This window comes from Poecile atricapillus, chromosome 1, assembly GCF_030490865.1.
Source record: "Poecile atricapillus isolate bPoeAtr1 chromosome 1, bPoeAtr1.hap1, whole genome shotgun sequence".
Classification (NCBI taxonomy): domain Eukaryota; kingdom Metazoa; phylum Chordata; class Aves; order Passeriformes; family Paridae; genus Poecile; species Poecile atricapillus.
In genome coordinates, this window is record NC_081249.1 from 39,715,159 (window position 1) to 39,731,045 (window position 15,887).

At 35.1% G+C, this 15,887-nt stretch overlaps 1 protein-coding gene across 4 annotated transcripts in view; it reads left to right on the forward strand.

Annotated features, from left to right (window-relative positions):
- DOCK9 (dedicator of cytokinesis 9) overlaps nucleotides 1-15,887 on the forward strand; it is a 110,762-nt gene that overhangs the window by 54,997 nt on the left and 39,878 nt on the right. For all 4 annotated transcript variants that reach the window (XM_058855623.1, XM_058855633.1, XM_058855614.1 and 1 more), the window contains exons 8-22: nucleotides 785-959; nucleotides 2,189-2,256; nucleotides 6,138-6,212; nucleotides 6,297-6,437; nucleotides 6,792-6,992; nucleotides 7,123-7,245; nucleotides 9,591-9,673; nucleotides 10,132-10,254; nucleotides 11,940-12,019; nucleotides 12,104-12,291; nucleotides 12,414-12,479; nucleotides 13,016-13,108; nucleotides 13,363-13,486; nucleotides 13,859-13,980; nucleotides 15,330-15,416. In XM_058855623.1, the coding sequence (XP_058711606.1) occupies nucleotides 785-959; nucleotides 2,189-2,256; nucleotides 6,138-6,212; nucleotides 6,297-6,437; nucleotides 6,792-6,992; nucleotides 7,123-7,245; nucleotides 9,591-9,673; nucleotides 10,132-10,254; nucleotides 11,940-12,019; nucleotides 12,104-12,291; nucleotides 12,414-12,479; nucleotides 13,016-13,108; nucleotides 13,363-13,486; nucleotides 13,859-13,980; nucleotides 15,330-15,416 (1,749 nt within the window). The remainder of the gene's footprint in view (nucleotides 1-784; nucleotides 960-2,188; nucleotides 2,257-6,137; nucleotides 6,213-6,296; nucleotides 6,438-6,791; nucleotides 6,993-7,122; nucleotides 7,246-9,590; nucleotides 9,674-10,131; nucleotides 10,255-11,939; nucleotides 12,020-12,103; nucleotides 12,292-12,413; nucleotides 12,480-13,015; nucleotides 13,109-13,362; nucleotides 13,487-13,858; nucleotides 13,981-15,329; nucleotides 15,417-15,887) is intronic.

Genomic DNA, 15,887 nt, shown 5'->3' on the forward strand with positions numbered 1-15,887 from the left:
TTGGTAGAATGCTGACTGTTTTGTCAACAAGTAGTTAGTCTGTTAATTGAAGAATTTGAGATACAGTGAAACTAATATGTAATTTGGCATTTAATTTAACTTAAACAAAAAATCTCCTAACCATTAAGTCTGCCTTACTGTTTATTTTAACGTTTATCTAGTGCATTATCAATTTGTAAAACTAAATTGATGATAATATAGAATTTTCATTTAAGACTTCTGAATTCTTTCCCAGAAATATGAGTCAGGCTAAGTAGCATTTGAAACCCTGATTTAAATTGTGCAGAGAAGGATGACAGAAATGGTTGAGGAAAAAAGAGATTCATGTATATCTATATGACTGACTATATCGAGGCATTTGGGGTTGATCTTGGATATAATTTTACCTCCAGTATAAAATCCCAGTCTGCAAACAGTCATCACTCAACTATAATATGGACTTTTGGTTTCCTTTTTTTTTTTTTTCAGTAGACCTTAGTTGGCTTCATTTCTAGGTGATCTGAGTACATAAAGAATTGCTATTTGGGCTTTTATAAAATGATTGCAAGCATAATGATTACTGGAAACTGGAAGACAGGCTGTTCTCTTTCTTACTTGCACTTGTTGCAGTGCTACAAATAACTTCAAAAGGTCAAATGTCAGAGAGCAGGAAGTGTCATTATGATGCATTTTTTCAAAATATCAAACTGTATTTTTGTATAGAATACCTGAAAGATGTATAACTTCCTTTGATGGTGGTTAGACAATATGCGAAGTGCTACACAGGTCTTTTATTTTCTTATAGAACAATAAAGTCAGACGTTTCGCATTTGAGCTCAAGATGCAAGACAAGAGTAGTTTCCTTTTAGCTGCAGACAGTGAACTTGAAATGGAAGAGTGGATAAACACTCTGAACAAAATCCTTCAGCTTAACTTTGAGGCTGCAATGCAAGAAAAAAGAAATGGCGAGTCTCATGAAGGTAAGCAGGGTTTCTAGCAAGGCTAATGTTACGTGACCATGTCTTCTTACATGCATTTTGGAAAGAAAGGCTTTAATGTGGCTAAATTTTTTTTGTTTCTCTTGGTCATAAAAATTACAGGCCTTTTTACTATCCACTTCAGCTGATGAGCATTTTGACCTTCTGGGCATTAAAAGAGTACTGTTATGTATTGATTTAAGTCCAAAAAATAATTATGCAACTGATTTAAATCTAGAAAAGTAGAACCCACAATGTAAAATCAGGACTGAGGCAGTTTAAGGGTGGAAAGAAAGTCACGATGGACTTGTTTTGAAATGTGTAAAATGCTGCTGAAAATGAAATAATCTTTTCTGTGGTCACTGTAGGTAGAAATCATGGTTACATTGTGGGGCTTAAATTTAAATACAATTCCTTTGACCAGAAATATTTCCTGCAAGTATTGAAATAGCTTGGGTGTAGAATCCTGTTAGAGCCCTTTAAGAATAGGTAAGGCAAGTATCTAAGGAATGCAATGTATGTCACCAGTATTTCAGTGACAAAAGGATAGTCTAGATGTCCTCTCATTCGCTTTTCCTCTTGAGAGTGGATGGAGAGCAAAACTGGTGTGAAACCAACTGTATGCATATCCGAAAGAACCTGGGAGTTATTCGAGAAAGTTGTTTTTTTATAGCTAGTACAAAGTACCAGAAGGGATCCTTAGAGTTTAAAATGAGATATCACAGTCTTCAAAGACTGTCAGAATCTAATGTGATGTTTGCAGCAAAAGCAAATCTGAAAAGGAGAAGCATCTAACTCTGGGAAAGACATTTCAATCTGTGGTCCTTAGTTGACCTTAACACTGCAAGATGTTTATAGCTAACTGAATGGCTGCTTTGTAAATCCAGTAACTGTTGGTGAGTAGAGCTGGGAACCTAATGAACAGAAGGAACTTGTTTTGAAATCAAGTTACAATGCATTGTGGAAGGAGTAATGTAACTTTGTGCACTGATTGCCCCATGCAGATATCAAAATTAAAATTAAAGATGTGTTCCGGTAAGATTAGAAATAACTGCTGCTTTAATGATTTTTGTAACTGGTTGTATCTTTCAAGAAATCACTGCATCAAAATGATGCAGTTGTCATTTTTGAAGGGGTAGGAGAATAAAAACTATTAAATTCTTTTGCTATGGAGTTTTGCGAGCACTTTGGAATTTTTATAATTATTTTAAAATGAGGTTTTATAATTTCAGATGATGAACAAAGCAAACTGGAAAGCTCATCAAGTAGTTTTGATAACTACTATCCTGAAATTGCCAAGGTAATATATATTGTAAATGTCAACTTGGGATATAAAGTACTAAACATAAGTTAGCCACATGAACTTTCAGTAAAGGTAAGGCATTGGATTGAAGCTTCCAGTTAGTTTGTGGTGCATGGAAAGCTTAGAAGCTGTTTTGTGAATAGGTGTGGTTATTGAGCTTCATTATTTTCTGTTTTTGGAAGGAAACAAGATACTGTCTTGAAGTTCCCTATATAAATCTTAATAGCTTTTTAAATGCAGCATGTCTTACTATTTTATTAAATCATTATATTTTGTATTGGTTTATTGCATTCAGGTAAGTGTTAAAGCGTTTATATAGAAATCTAGTTATGCTGAAATCAAGTTTTATTTTTATTTTTAGACTTAAAAACCAGCTTAGTAGCAGTGATGAAATGGATGTATTTTAAGATGTTTGTGTTTATAATGAACTGGCAGGTCCATGGATGCTTCCTGTGTTGCCATGGTTCTTGCTTTTCAGTTTTGTTCTTAGAGAAGTGTGATAGAAACGAGCATGAAATCCAATAGAACCAAATAGAAAATAACAGTAACTCTTCCTCAGGCCATTTGCAGACTTTATTTCAGTTAAATCTGTGAGTTGTGGGTTGCAGTTTGATTTGTGAGTTTTGTAAGGGAGAAACTTCTGTTAAATCACCCAAAAACTGAAACTGGTGACCTTTTTTGGTGAGGTTTCAGAATCCAAACTCCTTCTTGTGACTTCCTTACTTTTTCTTCTATGTGGTACAGCCTGGCGTATTGAAACTTTTCTCCTTGACCATTCTCTGGAATGCTCTCCCTTTCTTTTCTGAGGATCTATCCGACCTAGTAACTCCTCCTGAAGGTAGTGCAGTTTATGAACTGAGAATAAGCAAACCGAATTCTATCTACTACAGTAGCTAACATACCAAAGGATCCAGTCAGAACCCATTAACAAGCTTTTAGCACCCAAATTAGATGGCTGACTTAATCCTTTCTGTTACTGCTTTGAAATCAATTTAGGACATGTACACAAAAATCTGTCATGTGATAGTCTAGCTCCAGCTATGGCTGTACTTGGAAATTAATTAGGATTATGGTGCATATAATGAAGGCTTCCTTGGAAGGGTTGTAAGCATCAAATAGCATATTTGCATGAGACTATGAAAATTTGTTTCAGAAATAAATAAGAAATTAGATCCTCTTATTGTGTGAAGATTTTTCTTTACAGTCAGTTATTATAGTGCTTATGGTCCATTTTCCTTCCAGAGGGGACTTCAGGGCTGCAGCACCTGCATACAGTTGTAGTACTACAGTTGCCACTTCCTGTTTCCATAACTTTTGGATCAGAAGCATGCAGCTCTTGTAGCTCATTATTTTTTAGAATATTATTTTTGCTCAGCTCTTTAAGCACTGGCATGTTTTATTATTATTATTTATTCCATTGTTATAACCCATTTACTTTTCTGTTTCCTTCAAAATATTTTTTTTTTAATTTCCCCTTCTAATTCACTTTTACTAAACACTGCCTTTCAAAATAATTTGCTCTAATGTATTATCCTAGCCTTCTTTTTCCTGAGGAAAATTACAGGGAAAACTGCCCATTTGCATTACTCTTTGAGTCTTAACTTGATTTCTTTATATAAATGGTGTTTGTTTGGAGGAATTTTTTTCTTCTTTATTCTTTCTTGCCTTGTCTTTTCAGCTGTTGTTTGGATTTGGTTCTTTTTTCCCCAGTGGAAGCCTTGCAAGGCATTGGGCTTTCTTTTAGAAGAGTTTATAGCTGCTCTGTTATTTTTGTTGGTTCTAGAAGGAAAATTTCACAATAGCTGACCTCATATCCTTATGAGGAGAGAGAAATTCCTTCAGGGGTGATTGTAGAGCACCTGACAGTAGGGAAAAACCAGACTTCCTAGGGAAGGTTTAACCCTTGTGAGTACATACATCTCCAAGCTTTCATTTTTCTATCAATAGCTGTTAGTTTATAACATAAACTAAGCAAGATGGTATTTTGCACTTCAGTACATAGATGCACACACATCTGTCTGTCTGTCTCAGTCTGTCTTTCCTACCTATTTCGTGTTCCTTTTATCTGTAAGTCAACTACCAAGAGTAAATGAAGCGGTTTTGTAGTAGAATTTTTTTGTGATTGGTTTGGATTGTTTGTTTTTTTGTTGCATTTATTAATCTTAAAATAAATTTGACCTCTCAAATAGCTTGACTGTCATGATCAGTGTTTCCAAGCACCTCATTAACTGTTATTGGTCTCAGAATACCTTGAGGTGGGAAAATATTGTCTGAGTTTTACAGATGAGAAAATAAAATTGCAGAGCCACTGCTGTGCTATAGACAGGGCTCATGGTAACATGCATTTCAGTTCTTGAGTTTTGACAACTGCCTCTGATCTGTCAGTCAAAAATGCATATAATCATCTGGTCTTCATGCGCAAAACACTAAAGAATCTAAAACTATTCAAGATGCTTTAGCTGAAGCTGTTTCTGTCTAGCTCCTATGGCTGGGTTATCTTCCTCCTCAGTTCTTGCCACTAAATATGACCTTTGCAAAACATACACACAACTTTCTTGCCATCCTTAAACTTTTTCACGTTTCCTGTGTTTCTCAGTTATTCCAGTTGTTCAACTGGTAGAAGCTAATTCTGCCAGTACTCTGCTGGTATTGAATATCTGGGTCGTCTCTTTCACAGCAACTCTCCTCTTTTCTTCTCTTTGTGTTAAAGTTAACAAAGTAAAGTAAATTAAAACCATTGGAGCATTTATATTCAAAATAGCAACTCAGAAGTTTCTCTTCTGTAATACATCCTTTAAGCCAAATTATTTTTTAATTCCTGTTATGAACCTGAAAATAGGGTTATGAGCTCTTAGAGGTTGTTCTTTTGTTGTATTTTATTTTTTCTTTCTCTTGAGACATAGTAGAAGTTGCTTCAGTCTCCAGCAAAGCAGATGTAGACAGTAGATCACTTCCTGCTGATGGTCAGTGATGAGCATTTTGGGTTTGAAACTTCTTTTAACCCATACAGGCTGATCCAAAAAGAAACACCTGCCTGTAATGTAATATTTTGTATCCTTGTTTAGCCAGCTGCTACTTTAAGAATGGCATTTCTCCTGCATGGGTAATTTTGGTACATGGATCTGGTCATTTGTCATGCTCTGTGACTTTAAAAATCATAGAATGCTTCTTAAATAATACCTTTTTCAAAGGTAGCCTATGTATACCATCAGTTTCCACATTCTATTTTGTTCCACTTTTGTTTTACTGTTGATAGGTATCCACAAATCCCAGGCAATGTACAGCAAACTCTGCAAAGTAACTTTTAAATGTGAGGGATTGATCTTTTGGAAGTTTTTGTGTTTTCTCCAGCTACCCACAGGAAAACCACTTCTTTGGCAGTAGGGCTCAAGAAAAGTTAAAAAAGAAAAAGCAACCAAGAAAAAGAAAATAGAAAGCGAGCTATGATGATGTTTCTTAATTTAGGTGATCTCTTTTTTTCCTGAGCAGTCTTATGGTCTCAGGATAGCTCTGAGCTTTAACCTGCAGTCATACTGGGTGTTTTTATTTGAATAAATTAGGATTATGAAAGTTATTATTTAAGGAGGCAGATATATAAATTACACTGAAGTGTACTTTCCATGAGCTTGGAAGGCTATATGTTGCTGATGTAAGGTTTTATACTTCTAGGGCTGGAAAAAAGCGTTAGGAAAAGAGGCTCTCACTTTGTGCTTGGACATGTTGGATGAATGTAAACTAAGGAGGTACAAAGCTGAGTGAGGGAGAAATGAATGCGTGAATCAAAGATGTGTAGAGCTTTGAACATCACAGAAAAAGGCATGAAATTAAAGCCCACTTTAATAGTGTGATATCAAGACTTCTTTTCTTATTTTGAACAGAGTACCAGAGAAGCAGAAATCAAGCTGAAAACTGAAAGCAGAGTTAAACTTTTTGCCTTGGATCCAGATGCACAGGTTAGACTTCTTACAAGGAAGCCGGGGTATTTTATTTTGAGATGAAAGCAAATTGACCTTAATTTTTCTTTTCTCTTTTTAAAGAAACTTGACTTTTCCAGTATTGAACCAGAAGTGAAGCCATTTGAAGAGAAATTTGGAAAAAAAATTCTTGTGAGATGTAATGATTTATCTTTTAATTTGCAAAGCTGTGTTGCAGAAAATGAAGAAGGACCAACAACAAATGTAAATAATTAATTACTTTCTATTTAATTTGGAAATGAATGTCCTAATGTTTGGTTGGCACTGTCCTTAATGACAAGGATTCCTTACTGTGATTGAGAAGTTTATATTATGGGGATTTTTACTCTTTCAAATCAAAATGAAGGCCTAAATCCTACAAAAAGTAACTTCGTTGCTAATGTTTTTGTTGGGTGGTGAAGAAAGAAATTTTTATTTTACATGTTGTCAATAATACCTAGGGTGATGGCCATGTGTGTTCATGAAAATGTTACTTATCTTTTTTTATGTGCATTTTTAGTGATCTAGATGCCAGCACTGACACTTGATCCTTTTTTTTTTTTTTTTTATAATGTCTAGGTAGAACCTTTCTTTGTCACACTGTCACTATTTGATATTAAAAACAACAGGAAGATTTCAGCAGATTTCCATGTTGATTTGAACCACGCCTCAGTAAGGCACATGCTGTCCAGTGCATCTCAACAAATGATGAATGGCAGTGGTGACAGCTTACACAGAATTCAGGACATTAATGAAGCTGTCTTGCAATATCCAAAGCAGGTAAGAACTAGGAACCTGAAGTACCAGTAGGATTTTGGATACAAGCTTCCTACAGGATTTAATTTGCTTTGTATTATGTGATATAAAATGTGCATTTTCCTTCCATATTTATTTCTCGTTTCATTTCTAGGGAATATTCTCAGTCACATGTCCTCATACTGACATTTTCCTTGTGGCTAGAATAGAAAAGGTATTACAGGGAAGCATTACACATTGTGCTGAACCATATATGAAAAGTTCAGATTCATCAAAGGTATGTTTTTTTCTTCTGTGGTGTGAAAAAAATGCTGAGGCAAAGCAGATCGATTTCAAATTAATAACTATAAATCATAATCTTAGTTCTTCTATAGTAAAGTCATGTAACTGGATAATTTGATTTAGTAAGTTGTAGTTATTTCTAGTAACTTATTACATTATAGATAAAGGAACATTTTATTGGAAACATTTATTTCACTTTTTATAATTGTGAGAATGTAATTTTTGGAATATCTTTAGTGTAAACAGTTTTGACAAAAGAATTTTGAACTTAAGTGTGAAAGTTGAGTTGAAAATTGTTGAACAGTGAAATATTAAATACAGATCATAACTGTATGTCTCAGTTAATGCATCTTACTTAGTGTAACATAGTTGACATTTTCTTTGTCTTCCCTTTTGGTGACAATAGTTTATCTGCACTCTTGCTGGTTTTTCCTCCAGAATCATTGAGATTATTAATCTTCTGGTTTTATGTATAAAATTCTTAGCAGCTTTGATAGAACCCCAATCACTTCTGGCAATAACCCACTGGAATGTTTTAGGATTTCCAGGAATTGTGGATGGCATAACATTTTGATGTTCTATCAAACATACCTACAAAAAGTTTTGTTAATTGCTACTTCTCGTTTGTCAATGAAGAAGCAGAGGTTCAGATTTTTTTGGTTTACAGTTATGCTTAAATAGCCAGACCAGCATATAAAAGTGTTTTTGTAAGCAGTGTCAGCTACTGTTGATGTTCTGCCTGTTTTCAGCTAAGAAGAAACAGTTAACTTTCAGTCTCTGCAGGGCATCAGTGTTCTTTCCTACAAATTTGATGCTGGCTAAGCTGCATGTAAAAAAACATGTATTTTTCACTTGGTCTTAATATAGATCAGCCTACTGATTTGTTTTTCCAGGAATGTGTGAGTTTGTTGGTTTTTTTTTTCCCAGCTATTGTTGGAAAACAGCAGCTTTGTATTTTAGGAGTCTGGTTTTGATGTTGACTGAGTTAAAATAAACCTGAACTCAGTGTAGGTGATTTTGGAGTCCTTGGGCCTGAGCCATGTGGGGAAGTTAAGTAAGCCCAGTTGTTCCCATATTTGGTGCTGAGTTCTGGACTTGTAGTGGCCCTGTACAATGGGAGTGGGCAATAGGAATGCTCATGGTTATATCAACTTATACTTTCTGATGTTCAATTGCTTATAATTTTATGCAAATGAACGCTTAGTTTGAACTTTTCTTCTGTTCTTCTTCTCAGGAACTACACTGCATTAATCTGAAACAAAATAGAACAGTACCAGCTATATGGGCTTCCATGTGGGCCACTGTAGGGAGCGAGTTCCAGTTCCCTACAGAATTACTACTCTGGACAAGAAAGAGGGAAAATGGAAGCAGCAAATACTATAGCCAAAAAAATAAAAATAATCAATTTTCTCCCCTTAAATGTTGAATACAGTGATTTAATGATCATTACTTACCAAGGTTTTGTGCTATTTCCCCCTTTTTACAGGAAATGGTAATGGAGGGTTCCCTCAAACACACTAATAGAGTCAGCACTTTATAATATCAACAGCACAGATCAGGAATAATATTCAGGAGGTTTTACTCTGTAGGTGGTTTTGCCTTTGGCAAAGAGTTTTCCTCTTTGTGGACAGATGGGAAAAGCTGATTTCTGGAAAAGAGAAACCCAAGTGGTTCAGCTCAGTGCTGAACATCTCAAACCTGATTGTTCTAGCTCTGATTGTTGTATGTATTGGTTTTGCATAATGGCGTTTTTTATTCATTTCAAAGTTAACAAAATCAAGAATTTAAACTTTTAATGGGAACAGTGTTGCAATGTCCATACATAGAGTTGCCCATGTGATCTTCATACAACTCTTCCCCATAGTCTGTGTGTATTGGTAGTAAAAGTCTTGCAGAATATTGTACTACTATTTCTGCAGGAACGTAGGGTGAGTGGTGGATGTAGGTGGGGGAGCAAGTGAGAGGGGAAATGTTGGGGTTTTTTTTGGAGTTGGAGTTTTGTTTTAAAAAACAGTTTAATTTTGCTCTAGCTTTCCATCTGTGTTCTGTATATGCTAATATTTCTCACGTTTAACTAAGTATTTCTTATCCAAAGTGTAGATGCGTCTGTTTTCACCCACAAAATGCTGTGAAATCAGCCCACTGTGCTTAGCCTGAAATTAATAGTTAAGAGGCATTATCAATTGTCTTTCCCGTCACATACTTAGGATTAATCTATAATCTTCTAAAGAAGATTTTATAATCCATATCAGTGTCAATATGTGGGGGTTTTTTCTTGTGTACTGATGGTTCAGAGAAATGTAGCTTTTCAAATATGGCTATTTCTTATGTCCCTTGTAGGTTGCACAGAAAGTTTTGAAGAATGCTAAGCAGGCATGCCAGAGATTAGGTCAATATAGAATGCCTTTTGCCTGGGCAGCTAGGTGAGGACAAATCTTGTCAATCTGTATTTTTTTTCCTGACTTTTCTCTAACATGGTTTTTTGCATCTCCCTTCTTGTAAAATGTCATGTGCTATTTACATTATTGCTTTTTTTTTTTTGCTTTCAATTAACCAAAGATTTCCAACAAACTTGCACTTCAGCTTTGTAGTAGGAAAAAAGTTATAAACATTCATTACGTTATTGTTCAAACTGTCAATATTTCCAGCTGGTTTCTGTTGTCGGTATTTTTTGTTATTGAGGGTGAAATGGTTCACACTTACTTGTTAGACTGAGCTTTTTATATATTAAACTCACCTACAATGACAAGAATATTAAATTCTTAATGAATATTAATGAAGGATGGTAATGAAGTATATCCTGGTTTGTAATACAAAACTTTCCTGAAATCAATTTCAACACTTTCATAAACTCATCTGAAAGCACGATTTTTATTTTCAGGACATTGTTTAAAGATGCCTCAGGAACCCTGGACAAAAATGCAAGATTTTCTGCTCTCTTCAGACAAGACAGTAATAAACTTTCAAATGAAGACATGTTGAAATTGTTAGCAGATTTCAGGAAGTAAGTCTGACTTTCTCACTTGAAAAAAATAGAAACAAACCAATCTAAAACCCCTCACTCCCTAAGCCACACCATATTTTGTTATGGTCTTGAACTGGAACATCTAATATGTTGATGTGTGTGTCTATACATGTCTTTCATATCGAGTACAGAATCTGTATAAATGTAATTAAGGCCTTCAAACAAGCTACAGATCTTTTAGAGGGTTTGGGGGCTACAAGCAGGACTGAAGTATAATCCCACATGTAACATGCAGTCAGCATCATATCCTGAAGGATCTCTGGGCTAGCACTTATGTTTGCACAATATGCTCTTCTGTTTGTCAAAGGAAAGCAAGTATGAGCATAAATCATCTGTTCCCTGACCTTGGACAAGGAACAGATTCAAGGGAAAAGGATTCAAGCAAGTCTCCTTCCTCGGGAATGTGTGTGACTCAGGATACCTAAATAACAGAACATTGGTTATCTTTCTTTTACAAAGTATTCTTAAAGACTTCATCAGTTTGTGTGTAAGATTTAGGAGTATATTACTGACAGATAACCATGTTCACGAAGTTGTTAATCCCCTTATTGAATAGGATGTAAAATAATAGAGCAAACTCTGCTGCTTTGCACAGAAATTTCCACATCTCTTACAGCACAGTTGGCAGGAGTGGTGTTAATTTAAGCCATCACTAAGCACAAAAGGCACAGGCTATGGTTTCTTTCTTCTTGCTTAGCAAATCTGATAAGGAGATGAGGTTTGTAATAGATATTTTAGCTCACTTTTAGCAAGTGGCTAAAGGTTTCTTCAGCTTCATGTGGCAGTGAAATTGCTCTGTATGCTGATATTCCTTGCCATAAACGCTATGACTGGAATTGAAACAAACAGTAAGTTAGCCTGCTACACTAGGTTGTGAGTTAAGGCAGTGCTTTTGGTTATTTCAGCATCCTGTTTGTGGAACCATGTACACTGTTTCACAGGAATTACAGTAAGAAAGGGGTTCTAATATCTGAGGAATATCTGTTGGAATTAGAATCCTGACTCCAACCAGACGTTTGCTTCACAGCATGGGATTGCTTTTTGGGAGAACTTTGCATCCATTTGTTGTGCAATAATTTTTAAAAATCATGCTGCTGACTGTCTTTACTAATAAAGGGTTCTGCATGGTATTGGCATGGAAAATACTTGTACTTCGTTTTTCTGAAATAGCTACATGATAACATCTATAGTTGGTGGGTTTTGCAGGGTGAATTGTTAGTCTAGAAAAAGGAGGAGATAGAAACTTGCTGATTTCCCTTCCCCCAGGTTTATCCTGCTACCATGAGTGCTTATCACTGGCCACTGAGATTTAAAAATTACTTACAGATTCCCTCTTTGCTGCAAATGATAATGACAAAACTTGCCTTTGACAAAGAGTTTCTTTTTGGCTTAAAGAAAGAAAAAGTCATGCTTTCCTGTGAACTTTGACACACACGTGTGTGAAGACTTTTTTTTTTCCCCCTGAGAATTTAATGGAAAAGAAAACTGTGTATCTAGGCAAAAAACAAGACCAGATCAGTTATGCATCCTCATACCATCTTTGCTATCGTACTCCTGTTTCAGGATATTACTTTTGCCTCTGTTTCCTATTATCTTTTTTTTGCTGGCATCTGATTTGCATTTAGCCTGACTTTGAGGCGTGTTTTTTTTTTTCCTTCCTACAGACCTGAAAAGATGGCCAAACTTCCTGTTATTTTAGGAAATCTGGATGTTACAATTGACAATGTGTCACCAGATTTTCCAAGTAAGTATTAACAAACACTGTTAAATGGAAATGCAAGCTTTTTCCTTTTCTGTTCTTTATTTGTTTTTTTCAATGTATTTTCAGATTATGTTAACTCATCATACATTCCCATGAAACAGTTTGAAAACAGTACCAAGACACTCACAGCATTTGAAATAGAGGAGTTTGTTCCCTGTATACCAAAATGCACTCAGCCTTTTACCATCTACAACAATCATCTTTATGTTTATCCAAAGCACTTAAAATATGACAGTCAAAAGTCTTTTGCAAAGGTGAGTAGAGGAAACCTGTACCACCTTCTTTCTCAGGTTTGGTTAAGATTGTTTACATATTTATTTCTGTGGTGATCCTTATGATTAATTGCTTGGCTTTATGTTTTTAACTACTGCTTTAGGCTAGAAATATTGCAGTGTGCGTTGAGTTCAAGGATTCTGATGAAGAGGATTCTTTGCCTTTGAAGGTCAGTCTTCTCGTTTTTGTGGCTGATAGAAGTAAATAGTGAGTAGTTAGCTAAGTAACAGTAGTACTGGATTAATTGATCTAGTTCGGGATGGTGGCTCGAGAGTAACTTCTGGATGGCTTGCTTGTTTCTGATAAAAGAGATTTCTAGAGAGTCCTCAGAGTATTTAATGTCTTTAATATTTTTTTTACTAAAATTCTAGGAATAAACTTGTTGCAAACAAGGGTAGCTTATACCTGCTCCCCAGTAAGTTAAACATTTGAGATTTATATCAGCTTCAGAGCCAAGCTCCATTTTATGAGCTATCACAATGTATAAAAGGTGCCTGGAAGAACAGAAGTAGAGAAATGTTAGAGATATCCTGAAGTGAAATCACAGGGTCAGCTCTACTGAACAGCAGGCAGACTAAACATCATGTAAAGAAACCAAATTAAACACACGTTAAAATACTACAGATTCTGAGTGAGACATTCTAAGCTGAGAGTAAAAAGGATCACAGGGTCATTTTGTTCTTTTTTCCTTTTCTCTGTTCTTAGTGTATCTATGGTAGGCCTGGTGGACCAGTATTTACTAGAAGTGCATTTGCTGCTGTTCTGCATCACCATCAAAATCCAGAGTTTTATGATGAGGTAAGCTGCCTTTCTGAGGAAACTTTTACCCAGTCAGGTACTATGTAAGTTTCAAAATAAAAGAAAATATTAGAGGATTGCAAAGTTCTCCGTTAAGTCAGGTCCCATTTCTGAGGACTTTTCTTAAGTTTTGTGTGTTTCATTTGTGGTCTAGCTTCAAGTAAGGTACAAGCTGGAATTGCTTTTTAAATGTAGAACCAGTAATACATGTTAGTGCTCTAGCTGAAAACTACAGAGATTTCTTTGCCTTTCAGATTAAAATAGAATTGCCCACTCAGTTACATGAAAAGCACCATTTGTTGTTCACCTTCTACCATGTCAGCTGTGATAATTCAAGCAAAGGGAGTACAAAGAAGAAAGATGTTGTTGAAACACAAGGTTTGTACACTAATGCTTTACTTTCAGTAATTAGTAGGGAAATTTTTTGAAGTATGCTTATCTGGTAATTTTTGTGAGCCATATAATGCTTTCTAATTACATAGTACTGACTGAAATATTTAATAAGATATTTCTTCTAATTTAAATGTTTCAAGTTTTGGATTAGAGTGTCCATCAAATGTACAGTGTTTTTCAAAATCAGTGACAATTACTTTGTGCTTTCAATGTTTTGTAGTTGTTTGAGTACAAATCATTTGGCCTTTACAATAAGGTTTTCTGTACATGTCAGAATTATTTGGTAATACTTCTATTGTTTAGGGTGTATGTGAAGTTTCATAATATTTAAAATTACTTGCCTTTCATATTCTGTAGTTGGGTATTCTTGGCTTCCTTTGATAAAAGATGGAAGAGTGGTCACCAATGAGCAGCAAATCCCAGTGTCAGCAAATCTTCCGTCGGGCTATCTTAGTTATCAAGAAGTGGGTATTGGAAAGGTATGTTGTAGAAAATGGCTATAGTCTCAAAATGAACCCAAACATTGTGGAGAGAAGGCTTGGTTGTAATTCCCCATTATTCTGCTGATAAGATTTAAGTAATTTTCCAGTAGAATTTATTTTCTTTTATAGTTGCAAAAGTCAGATGTCTGACTTAGAGGACACAAACAAACCCAATGAGATATGGGAAACAAAAAAAAAGTATTAGGGCAGGTTGAGTCAAATTCTTGTAAAAAGAAAATTGTTAAATACTTACTTCTGTTGTTATTTAGCTGATAAAATTAAGAAATGCTTAAGTTTAATTTTCTGTAGTAATAATTAATTTGAAGTTACAGTAATTTTTAAACATTTAAAATTATTTTGAGCTTATAAAGGTATGCAAATAATCTGAAGTCCTTTACTAAATTTTTTTTAGCATTTCATGCTGTCTCCTTTGAGTAAGTCCTTTATTCCTGAACAAGTGTTATTCTCACATCTTAATTTTTGTGATCTCTATACTTCACGAGTAAAATTTATGGTTGTATCTTTCAAAGCAGAAAGCTTGCATAATTGCGGTAATATAAATCATACCAAGGAGGATACAAAATGAAAATGTGATAGGGAATTTGACAGAGATTAAAATGCAGAGACAAAATTGACTAATCTTGGAGGAAGAGACCTAAAATCATCAACAACAAGAGGTGCTGCTCTCCTCCTGTTCTACCACCTGGTCTTTTTTAAACTCTGCTGTAAGCTTTCCAACCATCGTCTCCTTCACATCTTTCATCTTCTCACGTTGTAGGTGTATTCTTTATGCCTCTGCTGTTTGTCTCTGCTCATGCCCATGGGTAGAATGTTAGGACCAATATGACTAGGTGTAGATTTTGCCATAAAATCTTTCCCTAACTGGCTGTCAGGGTCAGCATTCTCATTCTCAGTTCTTTGGAAATGGGATGAGAAGGAAGGTCTGGCTGCTACCTATCAGTGACAGGCGTTAATTTTTAAATCTTGTGAGTATATGTGGAAATCCTTGTGTTATTTTTCTGAAAAAACTAGTAAATATTCTTTCTAGTCAGAAGTTTCTTTGCAGAGTTGTAGGGGAAGCACAAAATCTGTGACTCACAGAGAATCAATTTTGTTAGCCATCAAGGAAACTACTGTGGGACTTGCAAAAAACATTTTAAGCTTCATAAATGCTTTTGGAAATATTGCCTGCATAATTTTGCTTTTTTTATGACTTTATTCATTGCACACTGCATTTCTTCAACCTGTTTTTTTCTTTTTGAAAGAAGTGTTAATGGTACTGTTAACTGTTTTACTTTAATTTACTGCTACATTATTTTACTTTTCCACCTCCTGTGTGTGTGCAGCATTCTGGTCCTGAAATTAAATGGGTTGATGGAGGCAAACAACTGTTGAAAATATCCACTCATCTGGTGTCAACTGTGTATACACAGGTCAGTTATAAAACAAATCTAATTAGAAAACTTTTTAGGAATTTTGTATGTTTGTAGTATGCATATACAATGTATGGGAAGATTCTTTAACTCAGTATGCTCATCCCTGTTCTGTCTCTTTGGGCTTTTCTCATGGTCTCTTTCTTTTACATCAGATGTGAAAAACAGAAGATCTTAAATGGAAGCTATTCAAAACATGAGCCTTTTGTCTCCTGTCATCCATTCCAGTCTGAATTTTCCAGTTAGATGAGAGGTCATAGCTGTCTAAAAGCTGTTCACTGGCATGTCTGCAAAGCATTGAGTCCTGTTAGACCTGTTCATATAAAATATATTATGACTGGTTGGGATAATTAAGTATGCTATTTTCTGCATGCCAATAGGAAGCAAATATAGGTGGCATTTTCTATAATAGGTATTCAAAAAACACTTGAAATTTCATTTTGAAAAATAAGATTTAATAAGTCTTCAGAA